The sequence below is a fragment of the Podarcis filfolensis genome (genome assembly GCF_964270895.1).
Source record: "Podarcis filfolensis genome assembly, chromosome: 3".
Taxonomy (NCBI): Eukaryota; Metazoa; Chordata; class Lepidosauria; order Squamata; family Lacertidae; genus Podarcis; species Podarcis filfolensis.
The window spans coordinates 65915659-65933840 of NC_139606.1; the positions used below are offsets into that span (position 1 = coordinate 65915659).

General features: G+C 40.8%; 1 protein-coding gene and 1 long non-coding RNA gene across 2 annotated transcripts; one reads left to right on the plus strand and one right to left on the minus strand.

Annotated features, from left to right (window-relative positions):
- The first annotated feature begins 1682 nt into the window (after positions 1-1682).
- On the plus strand, positions 1683-16978 carry GINM1 (glycosylated integral membrane protein 1). Its single transcript, XM_083608041.1, has 8 exons — positions 1683-1963; positions 5765-5815; positions 6384-6480; positions 8849-9000; positions 12711-12867; positions 13411-13541; positions 15488-15651; positions 16076-16978. The coding sequence occupies exons 1-8, from the start codon at positions 1844-1846 to the stop codon at positions 16176-16178; spliced, it is 975 nt and encodes a 324-aa protein (XP_083464167.1). The 5' UTR covers positions 1683-1843; the 3' UTR covers positions 16179-16978.
- On the minus strand, positions 9135-15481 carry LOC310760101. The gene is made up of 2 exons (XR_014546773.1): positions 14100-15481; positions 9135-13990 (listed from the first exon to the last, which is right to left on the minus strand). It is a non-coding gene; the product is annotated as an uncharacterized lncRNA (long non-coding RNA).
- Positions 16979-18182: the final 1204 nt, after the last annotated feature.

Genomic DNA, 18182 nt, shown 5'->3' on the forward strand with positions numbered 1-18182 from the left:
CCAGGATTTTTGTTAGGGGGGGGCTGGACTTTTCGGGGTGGGGGAAGAACCGACGTAATTGTTCAGTTTGTTAAGTATTTCTATTGTTTTACTGTGCTTGATGTAGGGGGGTGCAGCTGCCCCCTGCCCCCCCATTGGCTATGCTCATGAGTTAAACTGAGCAGTGAAGGAGTAATGGCTAAGTAATTATTCATATGTCCCCATCAACATTCAACATAGCAACTGTAAATCATTCACTAAACAAATGGAAAGAGATCCCAGTAGGAATTGATTTGACAGAACGAAGTGGTTTAGGAGGAGTTATTGCCATCAATCCCATCCACAAATGAATCAACCGCATTACATTCACAAATTCTCAAAATACGTTTTTATTCTTGACAAGTTTAGATTCCCAGGTATGAACACTTTTTTGTCGGGGTGGGGTGGGGATAAAGTAACTTCTTTCCAGGCACACCTGGATTTTAATTACTACAGTACTTTCGTCCCATTAATAGACTGGCTTTATGCAGCACATTGATTTCAATGGGATTAGGCAATTTGGATCATGCAGCAAGGTGATTCATGTCCTGATAGTTAGTCCATGTGAAATGGACTAACATGCATTTTGCTTCATAGTAAATATTTTTTAAAACAAAAAACCTGATTTTTAGTGTGCTTTTTTAGACCCTCATGAAATGGCGAAACAGCCAAGTGTTGCACTCTTTTCAGAGAGGCAACCATACCCGCCTTTAGAATAACAACTTACTCATTAACCCATTGCATTGGTAAGTGTGTTCATTGGGGTTTACTCTCAGGATTACAGCATCACAGCCTCTTAAGAACATAAGAGCCATCCGCTGGATCAGGCCAAGGGCCCATCTAGTCCAGCCTCCTGTTCTCACAGTGGCCAACAAGATGCCTGCAGGAAATCCCCAAGAAGGACTAGAGCAAGAGCACTCTCCCCTCCTGCAGTGTCCAGCAGCTGGCATTCAGAAGCTGTTGCCTCTCACCTTAGAGAGCAATAGCCATCATGGCTAGTCGCCACTGCATTGTTTACTCTTCCAGGTTCCTCTGCAATTACAACAGACGACTACCACAGAGATGGCCTTTCCCATGGTGACATTTCAGCTTTGCAATTCTCTGCCCAGAGAAGCTTGCTTGGTGCCCACACTAATGTATTTCTGGTGCCAAGGAAAAACGTTTTTTGAATTCCCAGGCTTTTAAACTTTATCTGTTTTATTTGTTTTGTTTTGTTTTCCAAATAAAAATGCTGCCTTTTGCTTTGTTTCAACTTTCTGTTTTGTTTTTAGCATTATTCCTTTCTGCTGTTTTTAACCCCACCTAAATAATATTCGAAGGCGGGGGAAAACTCTGTATGGTAATACACAAAAATATAATGCTCTGGTGGGCATTATCAGGGGATGGATGCTGAGGAGCCTTCAGTGGTACCGTATGCACACTGAATAAAGCGGGATTTATTGCTGACTAAACCTGCATGCCTATTCTCATCTCTGCTAATTTGAGGAAGGAGGACTAATTTATTTGAGACAGGTTCCTCTTTCCACCGCGCAAATCTCCTCTGGGCTGTTTGGCTCCAACTCCTAAGCCTTTCCCAAGGGAAACCTTTTTGACACGGCCTTTCTCCTGCCCTCAGCAGCACCTCTCCTAATCCTGCATCTTTCCCGGTTGTGTTGTTGTTGCTGCTGCTGCTGCTGCTACTGTCTCCTCCTCCTCCTCTCCTCTCCTCTCCTCTCCTCTCCTCTCCTCTCCCCTCCCCTGCCGGACTCCTCCCCGCCTCTGCTCCGCCTGCCGCCTCCTCTGGCTTTGTTGATGTTTCACTTTGTTTTAATTCCCGGCTCCCAAGATGGAGGCGGCGCTGGGGCCACGCGAGTTCCTGCGGCTGCTCCCGGGGCTCCTGCTGCTGCTGCCCTCCTGCCTGGCCGCCCCGGAGCCGACAGCCGCTTTCTCCCAGCTCGATAGCCAGGTAAGGGAGAGGAAGGGTCTCCGGGCAGCCTCATCTTTATTCTGACGGCACCAGGACGGAGAGTACGCGGAGGGAGTGGGGAAGAGGGGCGAGCAAAGTGGACCCCTCGGAGGAGTCCGATAAAATCAAGAAACAAGAAATGCAGTGGGTTGGCCCCTAATCTTCCGTGCTCAGCAGCCCCTTAATTCGGAGTAAGGACTCGACATGCTGCTGTAGATAGGCGCGGCGGCGTTGCATTGTTTGTGTCTTGTCTAAGGTGCCGTGGGAGTGTGCAAGACTGAGTGTGACGTGCAGGAGCTTCGTGTGGACATCTCGAGATGGTGCCCTAGTGCCCACCTGTGTGAAATGCTCAGGCTTGTACACTTTGAAGGTGTGTGTGGGGGTTTCTTCCTCCCCCACCCCCACCCCCGTGAAGGAGCGATTTGTATATTAATATGTATGCAGAATTGCATAAGATGTGGTATCAGGCCTTGTGTGGCTTGGATGTTGGTATGAAGTACGTCAGCTGCGTGCTTGCTATATATGCATACAGGCATATGCAAGGGACCGAATGGATATGCGGTGAGAATACAGGATGTCCATTGGGCTAGGTAACACCAAGATTAGATTTTATTTGTCTGATTTGAACTTTGGGATTGAGTGCTTTCTTTAATGCATCTGGTCTGCGTTGAGAGAAGAGCATGATATTCTCAACTGTTTCTGTGCGGAAGCCTTTAATGATAAGCTATCCAACAAAAACAAATTGCTTTTGAGTGGAAAATAAAGAGGAATGTTTAAGTGATTTGTAGGTGTTACAAATCCTGTGATTTGTGGGTGTTACTAGTAGTTTCTTTAAGTTAATCACATGTTATAGCTGTGTTAGCTTGAAGCACAGGAGTGGTTTTGGTACAGTGTCCTTTACAAGCACTTAAGATGCTACTTCATTCAACTTCTGATAGCTAGCTAATTGCTAAGAGAGCTAACTCAAAATCTCCATCACAAACATCTGAACAAGCAACGATTAGATTTGGATTAACTTTATCCCTGGTTTTCAGTGTGATGGAAAGATATGGAAAGATCCACTTAATGAAGAACTAGCAAAGTAAATACCTCAAGTGGGCGTTTATAAGACACACACTCACTCTGTGTTTTTTATATCGTTTATGAATGAACTGAAGTTTCACATGAATATGCTGTACTAGAAAAGTCAATAACTTTGCTTCTTGAAAGCATTTTTTATTTTAGAAAAGGAAGGTGCAAGAGTCTGGGGACTCTTCTTTAAAAGAGTGGTGCATATTTACCCTTCTGGTAGTAATTCTCTTCACTACTAGGGTGATGGCTACTTGCAAGAAACAGTGGGAAATGCGAGAATTGCCCTCTGTGTCTTTGTGTACGTAATGCACAAAGAGCAAAGGAATAGTTGACACATCATAAAACTTTGATATAAAGAATGCACTTATTTCTTAATAACCCCTAAGAAGTAGATGCTGCTTGCATAAACATAAGGGTAAAAAGATTTTGATCAGTACAGGTGTTCATGACTTGCTAAGGGTCTGGACTGCCAAAAAGAAGTATTTTTGAGGTTCTTTTGTGATTTGTTTTCCTCTATAGCTATCTCAGTGATTCCTAGGAACTATAAAATCAACAGGAGAATATCTAAGAGGAAAGTGGTCAGAAGTTCTGTCCTTCAGGCAAAACACTGCTAGTGTTCATTCCATGAATCTGGAATGATCTTCCTTCAGTTGTTTTACTACTTCCCTACCTCCCTCTTCCCCAAAGAATTCTCATTTTCACCCTTAACATGTAATCTTTACATCTTATATTTTAAAGCCTCCAGAAAGGCTTATTGCACCACTGGAACCTGCTGGTAGAAGTTTACCTTCAGAATACAATTATTTTAGAAATATATCTTCTTGAAAAATTGTTAGAGGAAAGGACTAAGAAAGATATTGAAAGGCAAAATAATAAAATGTCTGTTCAGTCATTTGCTTATGGTGCAATCCTCCTACATGACCACTATTGCACAATTTCTTGCAATTTTTCTAAACTACGTAGAATATGCTCCACAGTTGCCTCCCCCCCCCCCGATCTGTTGAAATTAGTCATTCTTTGCATTCGTCACAAAGGGAACATTGTGAACTCTGGCCTTTTTGTCATAATTTTGCAGAATAGAGAGTTTTGAACTGAAGGGTCATTAAGTTCACCCAAGAAATACTCTACCCAGCCATGCAGTGTGTGTATTTGGCAGGGCAAGAAATCCTGGGACACCCAAGAGAGGTGCAGTGTGTGTGAAAATAATATAATGTGAAAAGTACTGTTTTTATTGATTTGTACTTTTTATTATTTAAAGTTTTATCACAACATTCACAATATGTGCCAGCATAAAAGGAGGGGAGGGGAAAGAGTGCTGGGTGGGGTGACAGTTAAAGGAAATATAAACCAGGTTATACATACAAAGCCAGCATACCATCAGGTGAAGCACATATGCAGGCTAGTATACATTTGGTAAAATTCAGACCTAAGATGTACATTGAAACTGCTGTACCTTAGTGAATTATTGTGAGGATAAAATGAGCTTGGTGGTAGGGCTGGGTGATATCTGGTTTTCAACATCACGATATACCAATATATCACAATGTCTGAAATAAGGATGGAGCTATGTAGAGGCATTGGCTGGCTTCACGGTTTGCCCCACATTGTGATTTTTGCATAGGGCATGCACACCCCCCCCCCATGATTTGTGATATATTGCCAGGTCAAAAATTAAGAAACCAGTATCACGGTATGGACTCCGCCCAGCTCTTCTTGGTGGTTGGGAAATCATGCACATTCTCCTAAGCGTCTTGGAGGAAAGATAGGACATAAATGCAAATAAACAATAAATAAATAAATGAAGGAGTTCCAGAGAGGTTATGCAAACTTAGGTTTGCTAGCTGCAAACCACCCCAACAGCTTTTTATTTTGTTTGTTTTCCTGAAAATATAAATGCCAGCAGTAATTTGGATTCCATCTCTGGTGCTAATTGAATTGTAAGGCAGAGAACAGAAGTAAAGTATTGGTTAAACTTTTGTTATTTTAGACATTTGTCACAGTGTGCCATGTGCTCTCTACTCATGGCACTCTCACGCACTGTGTTCTCATATATATAGCTTATGTTGATTGCCTTAATTTTTTAATTAAAATATAAAGCAGGTGTGGGGAACCTTTGGCTTGTTAGCCCCAGCAATCATGGCCAATGGCTAGGGATGGTGGGAGATGTAGGACTGCAACATCTGGAGAGCCAAAAGTTCCTCACACGTGATCTAAAGGATAATGTGAACATACAGCAAATAAGGATATAGTTAATATACCATCATTTTGACAGTTGTTTTAATATAGAAAAACCTGGATATGGAATACAACTGCTGTACTACCTATTCCAGTAACTCAGATGAGAACCTGATGTGCTTTGTAGAATGCAATGTTTATTTTTACTCAATATCTGGCACAGATCAGGATAAACTGCAGAATGTGGAAGTAACTTGGTGCCAATTCATCAGATTATACATTTTTTTACCAACCACACCATGATCAACTGACTGCTAGATTTCACAGCTTTTGAAAACTTGGTTGTATTCAGTTCTTCGTAATCTAAAGGTCTGTTATCTAGTTTTTATAAAATTATACTCTACTTTTTGAATATACAGGAAACACGGGTAGATTAGAACTGGTATTGGTAAGGGTTTTGGAACTGGAAATAGAACCAGCTACCTATGTCATACTGAGGAATCTGTAACAAGTTTCTTTATTTGAAACCTCTTCCTCCTTCTCTCACACTTGCAGGAAAGCATCAAGATTAAAGTTACAATGCTGGAAAACAACAGGGATGGGCAGGTATGTCAGACTTCCTGTACTTGCTTTAGCTTAGCCTTTTATCTTATGATTGTGATCAGTCAGTGGAAATCAAGCATGTATTTAGGGTCTAACTAATCTGTGATAGATACAGAGTAACAGGTACCGTTGATGGTAGCAAGTGATGGCACCGTGTGACTTCTTGTTTTGCTCCCCTAAAAGATTATTGTGATCAGTGGGAATTGCTTATTCCTACTGCATGGCTGGTGTAGCTTTGCAAAGCATTTTGGGGTGTCTCCAGGGAATATGGAGGTGAGAGGATGCAGAATCCTGTGCATCCTCAGCCTTGCCCACTCCATTTTGACCCCTACCACCAGCAAAACATCTACACCTGCAGAGCTTTCCAAACATGTACGGGGGACCTCTGGTGCCAGCTGCATCCCATAACCAGTTGAATGTCAGTTCCATGATTGCAGCCGTAACTTCTTAATGTCTGAATTCTGGTAATTGCTAAAATGATTATTTAGATTAAATAATCTTAACAATTGTGCTTGACCTTGTATTACAAAATGTGGACATTTAACATGTTCGATTCTGTTATTTTATTTAGGTCATCCTTAATATTACCTATGTAAATGGTCAGGTGTATGTAAATGACTTTCCGCTGAAGAGTGGAGTTGCTCGGATTAAATGTCAGACTTTAATATGTAAGTATTGTTTAATTCCTTACCTGTGCTGTGTGCTTCCATGCAGTTCACCACTCATGAATAATGGTATAATAAATAAGTAACAAAATAAATCTCCACTGTTAAGGTATATTTAAACTAGATAAAATACGAAATGGAGTGCCCTCTCTATTTCTCATCCGCAGTGCTCACATATTCTGTCCATAAAAAATAATGAGTTCAAACCTTCCCTTTCTGGAACAATTAGCGAAGTTCCTGTTCAGTTAATTTATTTGTTAAAGGCAAAGAATTTGTGCCGTAGACTAGGCAGTATAAATGCAAGGATGTGACTCCACCCTGATAAGTCCTGTCTGTCTCCTTTCTTAAACTGGCATCTATCCAGATACAGTTGTGTAAAAGAAAGAATAATAATAGAATGTTGGGAGAGTCTTTCCGATAATCTTTGCAAAACACTTTCTTCTCCTGTAGACTTTCTTAGTTTAAGTTCAATCTCCTAGAACTAGAGATTTGATTGAAAAGATTTCCTAGTAATATTTATAATGTAGTTATTTAAAATGGAAATACTGTTTCCCCACCCCCTCCCAATCTGCTTTGTCCTGGACAGAAACATCCTGATTTGGGTATACAGGCAACATTTTACATAATGAATGAAGCTAAAGCAATTACTTTCCATGGAAGAACATTTTATGCACAGAGTAGTCTCTTGATGCACTGGTTATGGGTGGTCTCAAGGTTAAGTTCTGAGATCATCTACCCTTTATGATCAGCTCTTGCACTAAGGGCATGCTAATGTGTTTTAAGCATTGGCTTTTGAAAGCCTAAAACATTATGCATTAATAACTAAACATGGTTTCCTTTAAGGAGACCAGGCAGAGGCTCATCATGGTTTGGATGCAGCAAAAGTGCTCCTATGCTTTAAAAAATTAGTATAGATCTTCTAAAGGAAGTAAGTTCTCTTGAACTGAGCAGGGCATATGTCTCAATAACCATATTTAGAAATGAGCTCTCACTGTTCTTTACTCAGATGCAGTCAACTCTCAAACCGTCACAATACAAATTTGTATTGATTTAATATAAAATCTAACTGCTGTTGGTTCTGTAAGCCTTACGTTTGAGTTTCTGTTAAATTTCCAAGATAAGAATATAAAATGGTTCTGGGGTTGTATAATAAGAGTGCATGTTATTACTTCCCACAATGCATTCAGACATCCACTTTGCCTTACTGGAGGGATGGAGGGAGGTCAGGGTAGGCGGGGGTCTCAACTGACACTAAATACCCCAATCCTTGCAGAAGAAAATAGTGGGAGTTGGAACAAGCCCTTATTTTTTTTGTCTTAAACTCCAAAGACTGCTTTGACTTGTGTATTGTGGATAGAAGCTGCCTACATATTACCAACAGGGTTGGATGCATGCATGTGCAAAGCCAGCAAGACAGCCGCTCCTTCCATGGCAGAAATGTCCATAGGAGCGAGGATATAGTACTTGCCCCTGGGGCAGGGAGTTTGGATGACTGAATGGAAGCAAGTGTCCTATCATTTTCTTTCCTTCATTTTTGTGCCAAAAAGTCGTGGGGAGATTGGTCTTGGTAGACATGGTACACGCGGGTAGCGCTGTGGTCTAAACCACTGAGACTCTTGGGCTTGCCGATCAGAAGGTCAATAGTTTGAATCCCCGTGATGGGGTGAGCTCCTGTTGCTCTGCCCCAGCTCCTGCCAACCTAGCAGTTCGAAAGCACGCCAGTGCAAGTAGATAAATTGGTACCGTTGTGGCGGGAAGGTAAAGGGCATTTCCGTGCACTCTGGTTTCTATCACGGTGTCCTGTTGCACCAGAAGCGGTTTAGTCATGCTGGCCACATGACCAGGAAAGCTGTCCATGGACAAATGCCAGTTCCCTTGGCCTGAAAGCGAGATGAGTGCCGCAACCCTATAGTCGCCTTGGACTGGACTTAACCGTTCAGGGGTACTTTACCTTTTTACCTTTACTTAGACATGTGCTGTGTGCACTTATCTGAACACTATTCCTGCTCCCCTTTCTCTGCCACCAATTTTAACATGCCCCAGCTTTAGTGGGAATGCAGTGCTGAACTCAGTTCTTGGGAACCCTATGGAATGAAGGAGGCTGCTTGTGTTTCCACTTGTTCTTTGGGAAAACCAATACGCAGATGATAAAAAGTATTCTTGTTTGCATTCAGGGAAACCTTTGTACTCTCTTGGCCCATGATCACTTCTTTTGAAAGCTGCCTTGAATGCAGCAAGCAGTTCTGTTCCCGTGCAGTGAGGAGCCAAATCTAATCTGCAACGCACCGATCACCCATTTATGTGCACCTTGTTTTTAGAGATCATATCTCTCTATATAACCACTATATGACACACAGTTCTTCATTGATAGTGGAGAGTAGTAACTCTGAAACACTACAGGAAGAGGAGCGATTAGGAATTGTCAGCGTTCGCATTATGGTCCACGAATGGCCGATGGCATCCCGATCCAACTTGCGATTGATTGTCGTTCAAGAGGAAGTGACAGAAATTGATGACAAGCGAGTAAGTCATACCACTTTAAATTATTGTATTTGTTGGCCAGTTTTTAAATTCATTGGAGCACTTGGTTCCACCGTGAATGGGTAGTTTAGTTGTATGATATGCCCTGGGCCACCATATCATAACGGTGTCTGATGTTTATGCTATTATATGTGCACTTTGGGCAGTGGACCCCAAATACATTATTTATTTACTTTCAGTATATTCTGCTGCGTATTTAAACAAAAACATTGAAGCTGTTTACTAAAGGAATCAATCTAAAAAAAAAATGCGATACAAATTCCACATTTAAAACTAAACAGCAGCAGCAGCAGCAACAATCACCCCACATTTTGAGTAACATAAGCAACAATAAATATCTCTTAAAATATAAAATAAGTAAAAGAACTAAAAACCACAAAACAAATAGGATTTAAAAAGAAACCATAACACCACAACAATATATACTGTATATCATCACCAAACAGGGCTTTCCAGGGACAGGGAGAAGACAGGGCTCATCTAGACTGGGACCCATTAGAAAGCCAGCCCTGCTGCTGTCACGTAATGATATTGACCTAATACCTGTTAACAGAATTTCTAGTACATAGCTGTTTTCAACTGTAGTCTTATCTTATTGTAAAATCCATTCCTGTACTGCAGAAACTAATGATTCTAATCAAGAAACTGTCAAAAGACAATCTCTCTTCTTGTTGCCACACACATTTAGTAACAGGGCTTTCGAAGAAAAATGGTTCTGAGTTCTAAAGAAGTGACAAAACTCTTCCTCTCAAATAGTTCTGGTAGCCTGGTGATTTGCTTAAAATGTATGGTGTTTTTAAATTTTCAGCATGAGATAACTTGCCACACCCAGTTAAGTATTGTGTACCACTGTGTACAGTACAGTACTGTTTACAGTAATTCTGTGTTGTATTGTGTTTAGTGCTCTAATTGTTTTATGCCATATGCTCAGAAATGTGAAATGAACTAAGTGTGAAATGAACTACTGGTATTAGTTTGCTTCAACTCCACTGTTCAATGCTCAAGTCTAAGTTTCAACAGAAGTGTCAGTGTGGATATGTAATTCTTGATCGTGTCAGCATTCTTCCAGCTTGGGCACCTGAAAGCCTGGCAGAGGGCTGAACGATAAAACTTACATCAACAAACGGCATCCTGCTACATTCCTCTTCATTCACATGTCTCTAAATTGTTAGGGTTTAGCACATTACAGTCAGATTGGATTCCCCCCTCCCCTTCACAACTCATCATGTCAGTGTTGGCATCAGGTAGTATGATCTGGATTACTAGTGACAAAAGGACAGGAAAATCAACAAACCAGTTCTGTAATTAATATATGACGGTGCTCTAATTTTGGTGCCAAGACTTATTCAGTGAGCACTCATGGCATCCCATCTCCTGCTAAAGAGTTAATAGATTGGTGATTTGTTTAGAAAGTTTTGTTTTCTGAATTCCAGCGTTAGAGAACTTTCCCCATCCAGTTGCATTCTATGCATAATGGGGAATTGTTGCCCAGTAAGTCTGTGTTGTGTTATTTTTAGCACTCCCATTGTTTTATGCACTATACTCAGTCTGCTGCTTATTTCTGAGTGTGATAAATGCAGCCATTAGTTTGTTTAAATGCATTTTTTCAGCTGAAGAGTAGGGTAAAAATACTTCAGAATACATATGCCTACTCTTTCTCTTCCCTTTTAAGGGAGAACCAGTCAGGGTATTAAGTACAATTACTGAAGCTGAAATAACAGCAACAGACACTTTGGAAACAAGTTCTACTGATTCAGAGTCATTTACTTCCAGTTAAGCGCTTGGTAGAGTTTACACATCATTTATTAAAGATTTCTCATTACCATACTATTCCAGGCGATGTGATTCACAAGATGCCTGTCTCATTTTTATCCCCATGGACTTTTGTAAATTATATTCTGCATTGAGTTCAGAATGTGGCATATTAGAACAAAAATCCTACACCTTTATAGTGACAATTTTTTTTGGGGGGGGTACATCTTGAGGCCTTGGTAAAAAGCCCCTGTGAAAATCAGCCCGACACTTGGTGGCAACTGAAAGGGCAACTTTATTGTTATGAGTGATCAGAAAAGGGAACTTTGTGGGGCTGTATGTTAACATAACCATAGAAAAGCTCAGGACGTTACTGGTTCAAATCCACACAGAGACAGAAACATTTTAGGGAGATGGGTGCAGTCCAGGTAGGCCGGAGAAACACTGGTGTCAGCAGCTCTGAAGAGCTGCTTCCAGTCAGTGTCGACCAAGCAGTTAACATGCTACTCTATGGACTATAACTTCCAACTTTCCTGACCATTGGCCATGCTGGAGCCCAACAACATCTGACGCATAGCTGTCAACGTTTCCCTTTTTTAAAGGGAAATTCCCTTATTCCAAATAGGATTCCTCGCAAGAAAAGGGAAAAGTTGACAGCTATGATCTGACGGGCAGCATGATACCTGTAAACAATATTGAGCTGGATGGACAAATAATCTGACTCGGTATAAAGCAACTTATACTATATATTTTTCCAGTTTCACAGAACTGAAAATAAAATGCTGCCATTATTTAAGTGTGGGGTATTCCTTCCTTATCTGAGTGCAGTCGTGGTGGTAGAGGGTCCTGTGTTTGGATTAGAATGAGGGGGCAGCTTCCTTCCATCCCAAGATTTTGGCAGATGCTGTTCTGTGGATAGTTCTATTAGCCAGATGCACGAAATACTAGCATTGAGATCATCAGATGAAACTGACAGCTCATACAGGAATTAACATTTGGCACAGAATTATTCGCGATTCTCTTCTTCAATTACTTTAAAACAAAACAGCATTCCCATACCACATGACACTGCTGCTTTTTCATACTTCCCCACATTGGCCCTCATTCCAGAGAGATGTTCAGCATGTTTATGTTGTAGTGGGTAGGCCCCATTTCCTGGTAATGTTTTAATGAAAGATTAGGATCATGGGTTTGTTGGCTATTTGCAGATTAGTTGCGCTACAGAAAGCTTGCTGGGGAGCTAGGTTTTAATAACAAAAACAAAAACTCCTTTTACATTAAATATATCAATAAGCATAACCCAACCACCAGGATACTGAGAGAGCTAGGTGCTGCTCTTTATATTCTATACCCAATTGCTGACACAGCTTAATTAACACAACTTAACAGCACCTGCTATACTGCTTCACAGCTGTAAAACTAGGTCACGTTATTTGCTCTGGCCCTTAAAGAAATACACATCTTGTGGAACAATAATGAACCTTCAACTTTCAAGAGACAATTCAACAGGGTTGCTCTTTAGAAGAGAGTCAATATCACATTCTGCCCTTCACCTTAATATCTCTTTAGTGAGACTCCAAAAAGGGCTACAGTGAGTGGAATCTTTATTTAACGAGGAAGAACCATGGTTCACTGGTAGAGCATCTGCTTTGCTTGAAAAGGTATGAGGTTCAGTCCCCAGCATCTCCAGTTTGGGCTGGGAATGGCTCCTGCCTGAAGAGTGGCTACTGGTCAGTGTTGACAATACTGCGCTAGATGGACCATTGGTCTGGCTCAGTATAAGGCAGCTTCCTATGTTCCTAAATCAAACAGACTTTTCATCTTGGCATTCTGTTTATCTTTTATACATCTGCCTTTTTATTTTCACCATTTCAAAAAAAGCACCTAATGCTCTGGTTTCAAGAGGATTGCTCATAAATAGTTATACTTCTCTTTTGCAGGTTCAGCAAGATGAAGTGACTGAAATAGACATCTTGGTAAAGGACTTAAGAGTCCTTAGGCACTCAAATTACACTGTTCCTTTGAAGGAGAGCATGCTGTATTCCATCCCCAGAGACAATGATATCTTGTTCACATTTCCAAACATTGCAGGAAAAGGTATGCAGTGATGCTGATCTCTGACAAACCGGTTTGACTTCTTCATTACAGAAAGTGTTGCCATAATTTTTTGCCTTTTCATTTAAGTTTTCCTGTATTACTTTTCAGTATCCATACACCGAAAGGGAGAACATCCAATCTATTTTAAGTTGATTGATTTTAAAATGTCTATAGGCTGCTTTTCCGATGTTCTAAGTGGTGTGCATCATTTAAGAACAACTTGGTAAATGAAAGCAGCAAATAATGATAAAACAATCCCCAAACTAGTGAATCAGCCAAAATGCCAGCTAAGAAGTCTTTCAAGTCTTATGGGAAATGGCCAGAAATTGACTCCTCAATTTTAAAGGCAGGTCAAATTTGTTTGTTTGTCATTCTTTTTAGTATGTTGTATTGTGAAACAAAATGCACAAGTATATTTGGATATACTCAAAATGTAGCATTACTTTGTTATTTTGCTTGCTTGCTTTCCCCTGGAATTATCTATGGAGGTGGGGAGGCATCTACTTGTTAAGCTAACCTCTTTCTTTTCTTTTTAAAAAATAGATATTGAAAGCCCACTACAAACAACCAGTCACTACCTTCTAAGACAAGTAGAAACTACAGTGGATGAAGAGACAATGCCTGGCAAGTTGCCAGAGACTCCTCTCAGAACAGAGCCTCCATCCTCTTATAAGGTCTTTTCTGTTACTGTTACACCACTATTGTAGGGTGGGGCATTCCCGTGAGACATTCCAGGAGCCTAAATTATGTGGGGGACAACAAAACAGCAGGGCAGAGTACTGCTGGGACAGAGGAAACTGCTCCCTACCCTTTCCAAAAAATGTCATAGAGTTGTTCTGATTGCAGAAGGGACTTCAACCCAAAACCCCAATGGCAGGGAAGGCCAAGAGCTGGGCATACATGCACCTTTCAGAGAAGAGAATTCACAATGCCCAAGGCCAAGCTTGTGTGTTCTCAGCTCCTTTCCTCCTGGGATATGAGAGCACAGGTGTCTTTTTTACACATTCAACTGATCTCTTACTGGTTGGGAGCATGGCCTATGGGCATGGTCTTCCTCCTGCTCTACAAGATGATTGAACATATGTGATGTTCATCAAGGAGCTGAATGTTTCTTGCCCTGTAACTGAACACAAAATAGAAAAGTTAATTTAAACATGAAAAAGAAAACATGAAACCAAACTAATAACCAAATGTATTATAGTCAAAATCGTGCGCAAAAAAGGCATATATACCTTGAGCTAAAATGTATTGGTATTTGTATGCTAATTCTAGTATTTTCAGATCCAAGATAAGCAAATTAAAAGTTCCTGGAATTAAAGAAAAGCATATACTTAAAACATAGTTAAAATATCAGAAGCATTATGGTGATAATCTATTTCCTACTCCTGGGTATAAAAATTCCAGAGGCCCCACTTGGAGTGGTGTTAGTCTGCATAAAAGAGGACATTACATATAATAAATTAAAAATAATAAAAGAAGAAATCCCGTCACAGAAATACCAGGCCTCCAAAATAATATATTATGAACATGTTATTATGCTCCTGACCAAAACTCTGATGATGATTTTCAGACAGACAAGCCGGGTAGGCAGCCAAAGGAGAAACTATTGTAATAATGGACAACTTAAATTATCCTCACTTTGGGTAAATATCCGGCCATAACAAAAAGACAAATTTCTAGATACAATAAATACTTGTGTCTCAAATTCAGCATTTCATAATCATTGTAAGCTTGCCCAGAAAGTGCAGTAACGTGGCATTCAATTTCAGAAGAGGAAGTGTCTAAAAATGAGAGGTTAGTTACAAAGGAAGTTTAAAAAATTCTGCTTACTGCTGCAGTCCCCAGAGCTATATTCCACACTGTCACCAATGGTCTCCCAAGTCTCTGGAACAGATTTTTGAGGGACATGGCGGGGTTATAGAGGGAAGTAAATTGGCACAAATGACTTCTCCTTCTCTTATATAAACAGACCCCACTGCTAGATCAAAAGCTGTTCCAGTATCACCCAATAATTATAACAGAGTCAGATAAAAATGTACAGGTGCAAACGAGTCCAAGAGAACGGCAGTGTGGTTAAATAGCAACGTCAAGGAAGCTGTCAAAGGTGAGTTAGTATCCTTTTTGAACAAAGGAGGGAAACAAAAAATATCGGCCAAAACAAGTGTAAGTTTATGAGGCAAGTACAGAAGGAATTTGAGAAGCTTCGGGCAACTGTGGGGGTGGAAGAGGGGAAGTGAAACTTTCCTTCCATGATCTTCTTTTTGTTCACTTATCTTAAGATCTAAGTATCTGTGTAGATACAGCATATATATCATGTGCTGAAGGCATAGAAGAGGAAAAAGCTGCTGCCGCCAGGCTTGCAAACTTCACCTCTAAACTGGCCACTTTTGGATAGAGTGCAGGGCTAGAGCCACCACTCTGATCAGCCCCCGCTAGTCTTAATCACTGTTTATTTATCAGTAAATAAATAGTGGTTGAGAGCTAAAAAGATCATTTAAATTGGAGCAGTTGGGCTTCCGAAGAGGATCTGTGGTCTGAGATTTGAAACAGATATACCACCTTCTGTGTTTAGTGGGCATCAGTGATGGGTATTTAACTGGCAGTATTGTTGCACTTGCAGGTGATGTGCCAGTGGGTGGAATACTTGAGAAAAGAGCTCTGCAGGTTCTGGCTCCAGTCCTTTCCAGTGTTCTTTGATCTAATGTTGGTCATTGTTGTTGGAGTTGTTGGAGCAGCTTTAATCATCAAAGTCTTAAAAGTGTTTTGCCCCTCATGTGAACCCAGGTAAATGCCTTTCTACATTTCATTCTGTAGAACCAAACTGTTACTTCAGAAAAAAAGGAGCTTATTTCTGACTACTGTTTTCTTTCCCTGCTTAAATTTTTGTGAGCATAGTCCAGTTCCACAAATGTAGTTCTCCTAAAATATTATAATATATTGACCCTTTTAAAACCATTCTTCTATATTTCAGGTGCAGCTGTTTTGAACAGTTGCTCTTCCTAATAGGCACTATAAACGCAGAAGACAAACTTTTTTTTAACAGTCTTAGCTTACCATGCTTACATATCTGTTGAAGTAAACTTGTTTTTGTTGTACAGTTTTCAGTTCTGAAGCTGAAACAACACTGTTAAACTGGGCATGACAACTGGTAAGAAAAACCTTGAATTTCTGAAGTCTAGATTTTAATGACTACCTGCTTCTTTTTCAGGGGAGTCCTTCAGGTTGATCTCAGTGTCGTCCCTGTGGTCGGGATCAGCTTACTTCCAGATATTCCAGAGAAGACAGATAATATAGAGGAAAAATGTATTTAAACACATTCACCTTAATTGTATGAATTTGTTGACACGGTATTTGACACTTGATTCTTAATATATTGTGTACCCTTTCCTATACAGACTATGAACTTTCAATGTTTTAAAATGTTTTAAGAGGCCCCAAAGACTACATCTCCACTTCAACCACCTTAATAAGTTATTGACAGAAGGGGGGGGGAATAGCAGTTTCCTTCCATAAGGACTTCAGCAAGTTCTAACTTCTATGAAGTAATTTTCCATCTCCTCATAAAATCATCCCAACTACACTGGTTGCATGAACCTGCCACACTAATCTAAATAACCTGCTGCCTTGAAACATCCTGAGATTTCAGTAATGATACGTGAACATAATTAAGACTGCAGCCTTAAGCTCCACAGAGCAATGAAAATAATAAGTGATTAGACCCCAGCAACATGGAACAGCATGGACAGGATTGTACACACCCGTGAGAAAAGGAAAGCTAATTTAGGCCTGCTGTCCTTAAGCGTGCCTTATGGGAGAGGTCGAGAGATAGCTTTCATTCTGCTCTTACAACAAATTCAGTATTGGTGCGGTGCTTTTTGGTGCATGAAAGGCAATCTAACATTACAAGCACTTTATTCAGTCATTTTTTTAAAAAGGCCTCTTCCCACTAAAAGTTGTGTTTGTAAAACTGTACTTCTTGAAGTTGCAGTACAGTATAAATGCCTCTTACCCAAGAGAAAATGTCTTCAAGATCCCAATTTACTAAGAATTGTTTTACATATGGATTTGTACGATCACAGCTTTACAATAAATCCTTATCCGTTGAGAGAAACTGGAGGCCTTGTATCATTCATGTCTATCAAGGACAGCAAGGCCCGACCCTTGCAAAACTGGTTTGCTTCGTATATTTTACAAGGGGTGGTTTATTTCACAGAGTTGCTACACTACCCTTCAGCATTACTGCTCCCAACATGCCTAACAAAAACACACCAGATGTATTTAACTGCTTAGAGGCGAAGAAAGCAGCAATGTAAAATAAATTCTCAGCAGCAGATAAAAAACCCAATCACAGATTTAAAAAGCTTTAGGATTGTGTTGAAGGGACGCGGGTGGCGCTGTGGTCTAAACCACTGAGCCTTGGGCTTGCCAATCAGAAGGTTGGCAGTTTGAATCCCCGCGACGGGGTGAGCTCCTGTTGTTCGGTCCCAGCTCCTGTCAACCTAGCAGTTCGAAAGCACTAAGTGCAAGTAGATAAATAGGTACTGCTCTGGTGGGAAGGTAAATGGCGTTTCCGTGCGCTGCTCTGGTTTGCCAGAAGCGGCTTAGTCATGCTGGCCACATGATCTGGAAGCTGTCTGTGGACAAATGCTGGCTCCCTCGGCCTATAGAGTCGCAACCCCAGAGTCGTCCGCGACTGGACCTAACAGTCAGAGGTACCTTTACCTTTAGGATTGTGTTGAGGAGTGTTGCTCAGCGGACCGTAAGGAGTCTGTCAGCAGACTAGGGAGGGAAGCAGCATCTCCTCCCCTGCACATCCCTCCTAAGTTAGTATGGAGGGATGAGGACTTTCCGGAGCAGATTTGGAGAGAGGAAGGGAAATTGCTTTGCTCCTTATTCTGCTGCTGGAAGCCTTACCTTCAGCCAAGCACCACCACTTAATGATCAAATGCTACTTTGGGGGCTCTTTCTACAGCTGAAAGATGGCACATAAATGCCTTTATAACATGAAAGCTAAAAGGCCTGGGGAAATAAAAAAATATATTTGCTTGGTGCCAGAAAGATAACGGAGGATGCAACAACTGAAAAAACCCATATCCTAGCTGCTACCAGCATTACCTTTGGAGATGGGAGGACCCAGGGTGATCTCAGCATGAGGGCAGGTTCATGTAGCTATCAAGCCTATGACTTCACATGAAAAGAATGCCTTCAAATATTTTATATTGAAAAGCATTCCATTTTTGAGATAACTGCCATGCTAGAACACAAAGCACTACATATTCATAATACTGAAATGCTACTGCTGCTTGGTGAATAAG